This window comes from Vanessa tameamea, chromosome 10 (genome assembly GCF_037043105.1).
Source record: "Vanessa tameamea isolate UH-Manoa-2023 chromosome 10, ilVanTame1 primary haplotype, whole genome shotgun sequence".
Lineage (NCBI taxonomy): Eukaryota > Metazoa > Arthropoda > Insecta > Lepidoptera > Nymphalidae > Vanessa > Vanessa tameamea.
In genome coordinates this window covers 12,990,730-12,999,832 of record NC_087318.1, presented here as the reverse complement: position 1 = coordinate 12,999,832, position 9,103 = coordinate 12,990,730, and the positions used below count along the sequence as shown (strand labels likewise).

Sequence of the window (9,103 nt, the reverse complement as noted above, 5' to 3'; positions counted from 1 at the left end):
TTATGCAAATATCATTTAATAATCAATTCATTATTCTCACTAAATGAAATCACCTTCTTATAAATAAAATAATTTTTCGTATTTACGACTAGGACCGTCAACGTGTTGTTGTAACTTTTTAAAGAAAATAATCATATTATTCTTTTTTTCGGATCTTTTTGTTGAAAATAATTCAGTTTGTGCTCGACAATTTATTAAGTAGTTTGGTTGGCTGGTTAAGTTTATGTAAATCTTCGAATCTACTGTATTTATATTAATGTATGTTAACATAGTGTTAATCATCATTCATGTAGTTCAAAACATTGCCGAGGACAAATTAAAATATTTTCAAATAATATATTGACTATATAAGTTAAAGTTTTCGTTAAATACATCGTAAATAAACATAAAATCCAATGATATTCCAGCAATTTAGAAATAACTGTACTTAGAAATATTATTACGATTATATTAGTTTTATTTAAAATTATACTATAATGACATACAAATTTATTCTATTGATAGGTGAGAATTTAGTAGTCATTCTTAGATTATAAAACAAAAGGTGCCCCGTGGAGCGCATGGAACATTATTTAATTAACAATTCTTTAATACATCAATAATTACAGTGACAGCACTTGACGTATTACCAAAAAGAAGCGTTTTTTGTTCTCGATAGAGCAAAAAACGCGTCTTTTAATTCTGTATTCGCGTTTGTTGCTTCACTATAATGTTGCGTGCGCACATAAGGCTTTTATTGTTTAATCTGATTAGTTATTGTTGTTAAGGATCGCACACACTAGTGGAAGCGAAGATAAGCGGTCACGGAAACTTCCGTTGAAAAGCTACAATAACACAAGTCAGTGCTAGCACTCGATGTGTTCGATCCTTTATACTAGTTTCTCAGAGTTACACACACAGCTAAAATAAAAAAAAATGGAAATATCAGTCAAGTTTTAAACTCACCGCTGAACTCGTTTGTAAAACAACAGTTATACCATCGTAAGGACAAACGCATCAAAATAATAGCATATCGCCGTAAGTGGTGTTGGTACTGAACAGTACTGCTAATATCGATTTAATTTTTAAAAGCGTAATATATTCTTTAATGGAATTTATTTGTAGCCTAAGGTTTACCTAAGTGTCATTATCATGAGACACGTTTCGGTTGATTAACTTAGCTAACAAACGCAAAGTAAGTACGAAATATAAAACTATTAAGTTTAAGTCTTCTTTATCGATGTAATATCAAAAAAACAACATATAAATTTAAAACATTATGGAATGTTAGTTTTTTATTTAACAAATCGGAATTAGGATTTGAAATAATTACCTACGTGTATTGTACTTCGAAAGACGCAAAAGAGAAACATTAAGAAATTGAGATTGCTATTTTTTAATTCAAGACTTATTATTATTAAATGGCAGTGCTTGATTTAATAAATAATAAAAATGCAATGAAACCTTCATGCTTATATGGAAAAGTTTTGTACTTAATCTATCCGTCATTTAACTTAGACACTTTTAAGATATTACACGAGTAGTCTAGATTATGTTACAGAATTACATAAACTATTAATAATTACATATATTATTCGGATACATTTGTTCGCCAACAATTCGTTCCGTAACTATTAATATAATTCATACATAAAACGTCAAAAAACTTATATAAATGTAAATAATATAAAACAACAAAACTAAAAAATGATAAAACTATAATAATAATAATAAAATAATTATAATTATAATAACATTTGTAAAAATACTTAAATAAATTTAACAGTATCATTTTTTCAAACTATACTTTTAATGGTCGTAAAAAATGTTGTTTAAAATTCACACTAAATTATTTAAAAAAAAAATATTGCTATACAATAGTTTATTGTTATTTCTAATATCAAAGTTGTACTTTTAGGCGAACAGACCAATTATTTACAAACGATAATATAATAACAAAAAAATAAAAAAAACATTCGAGTTTTATTCGAATAGAATATTTTTAGCAACCGGCAACACTGTTCATTCAAAAAAAAAAGTATAATAAATTGTAACCTAAGTCTATATTAAATTATAAGAATGTTATATTTAATATTCATTTAAAATATCGTTTTCTCAAATCACTCGGCAACATCTGTTCAGATGTGTTTATTGACATTACGTTCTCATTCCACATCCCCGGCGCTTATATTAATATAATTATGTACACTATGGTAACTATATTATTGATTATATATAAAACTTATCGTATATGAATATGATTATATACAAATGTAGAAGCTATAAATGTCTATATAATGTATTTAAAAATGTAAGTAACCTGACTCAAATACGGTATAGTTACTTGTATGATATACATTTGATATATTCAGTGAGAATGGAAATTATATAATGTTGCATATAAAATATGATATCTTAAAACTATATATCACTTAACTGAACGCTTATAAAAATAATTCGAATACAATCATGGAATGTTTTTTTTTTTTGCATAGAGGAAAATTAAACTGGTTTTTTATCTTACTTTGTCTAAAAATTAAAAGTTAATATATTGTTCATATGTATAGTAATGCTAGTGAGTGTGGCACTTGATCACGAATTATATATCCAAGGCACTATTATTTACTTGTTTGAGACTTTGCATATAAAGTTTACAAACATAAATAAATACTGATCAAAAGATTTTTATGTCATTTCACCGTTTTTTTTTCATTAATACTTCTTTTTATGTGTAACTTAAAGACGCGAAATCTAAATTCAAAAACGACTTTTCCTATTTATAATAAGCTGCGTTTCCACTAAAGAAACACTGTGTGATATCCGCACAGAGGAGCCTACTTTATTGTAATATAAAACAATTAAAAAAATACAGTAATCATAGTTATTGGTGATTTTCTGAAGAATTACAAACAGTTGCTAACAGAAATTTCCAAGTATTTGATTAGAAACGCCCCCTATGGTTCATTTTTACTTTTAAAAGGTAAACTGTTGACTCAATTTTTCGTCATCACACTGTTTTAAATATAGTGCCGCTCGGTCTGAGTCCAAACACGCGTCCAGTTTCGCGTGCCTGATGAGGAGACCGCGCCTCCTCCACAGCTGAGCGTCATCGGACGGGTCACAAGCCGCTAGAATGGCCGTCACTCTGTCATCGGGTGACAGAGAGATGCAGAGGCTATGGTGCCGGATGAGACCGTTTTCGAAACGCCACTCTTGGTTGCCACCGGTGTTGTGGCAGGGGTACATCCCTGAAACGAAATTATACATGTTATACATTATTAGGAAAAACATAAGTCGCAAGGTGATGTGAGTTTAGTCTTGTTCTAAGGTCTCTTCATTGTCACAGATTTGAACACATTGAAGGAAATGTGGAACAATTTGTGATATTTGCTGGGTAGATGTATTTTGTAACTAACTAAAACAATTGCATTGATTTTTATACGATGCATGAATTTCTGGTGAAGTATTCGAAAGATAACTTGATCGCAATAATATAGTTTACATGAGATACATCCTAATTTTATTTAAAATTATTTATATTGTAGTCGCAAAAACAGCTAGTAAATGCCCCACAGTTGGATAGAAGCAGTGTATTTTTTCATGCAAGTTCAGTGCGGATAGGTGGATTGTTCACAGTAACCGATACTAAATAAACTAATGGTTTTTCAAATTACAGAAAACAATACTGTAATCGTGGTAAACTACGTAAATGATAACGTAATATCAAAATAATTTAATTTCAAGATAGATTTGATGTCATTATTTCATTTTATCTTTACTCACCCAAAGTGCCGTCAACAAGGTGACCCATTGTATCCAAGCATCTGGGTCCCTGTCTGATGGCATAAGACGCACCTCCTAACGCAGGAACTTGAAGTTCTGGATATACATGTTCAAGATACCAGCTGAATGGTTTGCAGTGTAACTTCTCACGAATGGCGACACGTTCTGATATACTGAAATTAAAGCAAATTAGTGTTAATCATTTCAATAATTGATATATGTACAACGACAAAGATAATTTTTATTTGGCATCTTAAATTTCGGGGTTTTCTTTAATGACAAATTTTGATTGGGCATAAATTTATTTTCGAACCTATTTTTGTACAGTCGTGCGGAACACTTATTAACAGCCGTGTAATTTTTGAGATTGGCTAATATATGTAGAATGCAGTATTGTTAAGCCCATATTTTGTTTTTTTTTTTTTTGAAGTATAGTAGACAAACAAAATAGTATTAAAATAATATTGTAGGGACGAAATAAGTACTAATTTAGTTTCCATGGCAAAGGTAAATATTACTAACTATAAGCTTATATGTTCCTGATATAAAAATATAGCAAAACTTCAATACAACGTTATATTATATTGCCTTTATAATTTGGAAAATAAAACTATGACTCACTCTCCATAATCAACTTGTTTGGCGAGAGGTTGTGATCGATAATACAGTTCCTTGTAGTCATCCATCCAGACTTCAGCTGCTCGTCTAGTGTTCCTAGCGAATACAGCCCCCGAGCCGCCAGGGAAAGTGTATGGGTGGCGTTTGCGGAATACGTGACCGACGCGTGAGCAAGGTACTATTTCTAGTGACCCACCACACTGCCATACCCTGAAATAAAACATTTTGTTTTTATTTAATCAATCACGACACTTTTTTCAGTTTATCGGGGAAGCTGTTCTGATGATTAATTAGAAATTTGGAGCCTTCGTCGAATATCTTGCTCAGTGCTATTGGTAATGATATATTTTTAATTAAGTACATCAATGATTAATTATTTCTAGGTTATTCAATAATAACGTTTTTCACCCAACTCCGATTTAACGACTGAGATACGACGTGTATCAGCTCTGAACCTCCAGCTGATTTGTAAAAACAAATATGTAGTTTTCACATTCGTTAATAGATGGCGTCAGTAGTGGCATTAAGTATAAATTATCCATCTATACTGATATTATAAACGCGAAAGTAACTCTGTCTGTCTGTTGTTCTTTAGCGGCTAAACCATTAAGCTGAACTTGATGAAAATTGGTATGAAGCATGCTTTAATTAGTTACAAAGTGTCTTCGTACAAAACCGTTCCTTAGAAGGAAGGATATGGACTTTTTTTGCCTAACACCTAAAGACCTACCACTAAAACGAGTGCAAAGCCGCGGGCGACAACATGTCATCGTATAAATCAGGTAAAATACTAAACTGTACACTCACCTAAATGAAATCTCCAAGTTCTCACCGCCCCACACATCCATCCTCATGTCGTATTTGCCGAGCTTGTTGAAATATTTCCTATCTATACTGAAGAGTCCTCCAGCTATCATCGGTGTTCTTATGACTTGCGTTGGATCACTGAGACGCGTGCTTCGTTCCGCATGTGATAGATATTCCCACTGAAGTACAAAGTAATCACCTAAGATATATCTATTCCAACTAAAATGTTAACATTAAGAAACCAGTACAAGAAAGAAATCAAACTCAGAGTTATATGTAAAAAAATAACGTTTCAAAACGTTTAACTATAGATCATAACTACATATATATTATATGTGAGCTGGTTAGAATAAGTAAAAAAATATAATTTTTAATGGCTTCGAATTGATATTTATTTATGTAAGCTGAATTTGTGTTTGAGCTGCGATGATCGATCAAACGTGCCATCTCAGCGTGAAACCAAAAAAAAAAAGACGTTTGCGCCTTTGAGTTATTTTTTTTTATATATAACTATATCTATGCCAATGGAATTTCAAATAACGTTGCAACATCTAGGACATATTTTTGATTGGTTAATGATGTTGAATGTTATATATCAACTCACCATTCATCATATAATCGCTACCATAGATTTTAAAAGTACACCCAAATCAGCAATTAAATTCGAATTTATTAAGTGGTTACAGCGAGGCGATTCGAGAGGTAGCTCACCTTGAACACCAAGTTCCAATCGAAACCTCCCCGCAGATCCGCCGACGCGCCGATATACTGGAAAGTGTCCATGCTGATTACGTCGATGACTGGACATACCACGCGTGTTGGGTCCTGTGAGAGAACAGTTAGAATTACTTAAGGTGTCTCGTTTTTGCTATCGACTATGTTCAGTTAAATGGTAATAAATTAGTATGACTAAGACGGGAACACGTATCCTAAAGGTAAAATGAAATTTAATACTACAACCCAGTTGTACTTGACCAGACTTTCCTAGATGCGTGAACCATATATGGCAAGTTCCATGGTTTTTAAAACAGTTAGAGCTCGGACAATGTCAGCCCGACACGTATGATTCACACTACTTCAGACACTTGATAAATAATATGTATATGCAACATTTTATCCGGAGATAATTTTGATTATAATGATTTGTACAAATAAATACAATAATATATAATCATAGCGTAGATCAGTTATTGTTTAGGAGATTAAGAAAACATACAACCGAAAAGTATCGAAGATTATTTATAAATTGTAATATTAATGAAATAGTAATTGCAATATGTCGGTATAGAAATACGATATTAAAACGTCGGAAAGGTCAAATTCACTGCATTTCACAGCATCGATGTTATTTTCGTGAATTCTTAATCGATGGGAATCAGCCGATTGAAATTTACATTATTATAGTAAGCTGTTGTATATCTCGTAAAATACAACACTTTATATACAGAATAAACTATACAGCCTGTCTTGAAATTATGATTAATGTAGAACAGTAACAGCCTGTATATATCCCCTGGCTGGGCTAAGGCTTCCCCTTCCCTTGAGGAAAAGGATTGGGGATTATTCCATAATGCTGCTGCAATGCGGATTGAGGGATATACGTATGGATGAATTTTATTGAAATTAGACACATGCAAGTTTTCTCACGATGCTTTTCTTCACCACCAAGCACGAGATGAATTATAAAAACAAATTATCACATGGAAATTCAGGGGTACCTGTCGGGTTCAACGGAATTGTGGGTTCAACCGTTATAACCGCTCGGCAACCTTGACTAAATATTAATATAGAAAAACCATGGTCATCTCAGATCTCTGGATGTGCAGCTGTATAAATTAACGTAATGACGTCTTTAATGCTAACATATTCATCAGTCGTCCAAAACATGTGTTTAAACACAAGGCTGGTTTGGTGACATTATCACAATATATAATTCATATAAATTGCCTAACTAACATTAAGTATCAAAAAAATTAAACCAATCTCTGCTCTAATCGTTTAGTGAAAGCTGAAGGTCGTATACTATATCAATGTCATATAAAATTGTAATTTATCAATTACATCATACTAGATATAATTGTATAAATTCCACGACGAAGGCTTTCGTACAAGTGTTTTATTTGGATTGTAATTACAGCTTCCCAAAATTATTTATTGTATTAGAATTTTTAATAATGTCTTATCCAGTAATTGTGGTCATTTAAACACTTACTGTGTACTAGGCTCGTAATTTTGAATTATTATAATATGTATAATTAAGCAAATCATTTTGTACTAAATAAATAAGTTTTTAAATTTTTGCAATTTTTAAAATGCAGGGGCATAGCGGTTTATATTGTTATATTGATCTTTAATAAATTGTCCGAGCTATATTGATCTATATTAAATGCTAAATGTATTTAAGGTAATTAATTAGTTAAGGATTAATGCTGTATTCATAAAATTCGCTTCGAAAATGAACCATTATTTATCGTAAAAAGTAAAGGATAAAAATTGGTTATTGTGGGTTATCCCTAAGAGATAGATATACCATCGCGGATTTTGATATATCTCGTAGGGTTCAGCCAGCGTTTGCAATGTAAGCACAAAAAAGTGTGTTTATTTACGACATCACTTTAGAAACCTCTAAAATTTTATCAGTGATTTCTGCCATATTGTTCATGTATTATTCATAAAAATCTTCCTCTTGAATCAATCTATCTCTTAAAAAACCGCATCAAAATCCATTGTGTAATTTTAAACATATAAGCATACACAGGGACAAACAGCGGTAAGCGACTTTGTTTTACACTATGCAAAGATAGAGTAATAGATCCAATTCTATTTTTTTTTTCACTAGTAGAAAGTTATATTATTTCTGAGCTCTATAGTAAATTATACTTATATCATATACTTTTCTTTATTAATAATCTGCACCCGAGCGAAGCCGGGACTCGTCGATAGTATTTATATCTAGTTGGGCACTTAAATTTAGAATATTGTATATTAATGTTTTCTAAAACATCGTATAAGTCTGGCATAGATATAAGCAGGTTTTAAGTTTATAGTAAGTGATAGTCTTCGAGCGGATTGGCTGTTAGCAAATGCAATAACCGTAAAGGGTCTAATTACACTGGTTAAATGTGGGACATTACGCTGCAGACTTATTTTGCTTACGGAATATGTGGCTACTAAAACATTTTTAACTACACACGTTTAAGTTTAATAATATTATTATTAATATTCGAATGGATCGGTTCGTTATCGCGTACGTAAGTTAAACTCAATTATGTTTAGTATGCTTTTTGATTGTTTGGTATAAAAAATCCATTATTGTATTTCATTCAAATTTAAGCTAAATTATTTCAGTAGATTTAACTTTTTGAATAGTGAGACAAATATCTCTTATCGTAGATATGTTTTTATGTTGTAGACAGGTTGGGGGTTGAAATATGAATCACCTGATGATAAGGTCTCATCGCTGCCCACAGATCTTGGCATTTTAAGAAATATTAACGCTTCCTCTCATCACCAATGCACCACTAACTTGTGTCCCTTGGGAGATTAATATTATCGAAATGGATACAAAATGAAAGATGTTGAATTCCTACACCGGGCAGGGCGTTGTTCGGGCCTGTTAGTTATTTATATTGATATATTCCTGTGAGTGAGTGTAATTACAGGGACAAGAGATAAAACATCTCGGTTCTCATGATAAGCAAGGTTTTGATTGTATAAGAAGTCGTGGATTTCCTACAGTGCCAATGTATTTGCAATGGCGACCGCCGCCCATCATTTGCACGTCAGCTTATTAATAATAAATTTGAAAATAATAGCAATTAGGACTTTGGGAATTGCTTTGTTCAAAGAAAGAACTAAGACTTTAAACTAAATTAATATAACTTGTGAGCTAATAGATCAAAGAGTATCAAACAGA

The 9,103-nt window shown here is 31.7% G+C and overlaps 1 protein-coding gene across 1 annotated transcript in view; it reads right to left on the bottom strand.

The window, feature by feature from the left end:
• LOC113404269 (polypeptide N-acetylgalactosaminyltransferase 2-like) overlaps nucleotides 1–9,103 on the bottom strand; it is an 80,800-nt gene continuing 71,697 nt past the window's right edge. The window contains exons 6-10 of the mRNA XM_064216039.1: nucleotides 5,899–6,012; nucleotides 5,188–5,366; nucleotides 4,384–4,590; nucleotides 3,763–3,935; nucleotides 1–3,227 (exon numbers count right to left, since the gene is read on the bottom strand). Coding sequence (XP_064072109.1) covers nucleotides 2,953–3,227; nucleotides 3,763–3,935; nucleotides 4,384–4,590; nucleotides 5,188–5,366; nucleotides 5,899–6,012 — 948 coding nt within the window. The 3' untranslated portion in view covers nucleotides 1–2,952. The remainder of the gene's footprint in view (nucleotides 3,228–3,762; nucleotides 3,936–4,383; nucleotides 4,591–5,187; nucleotides 5,367–5,898; nucleotides 6,013–9,103) is intronic.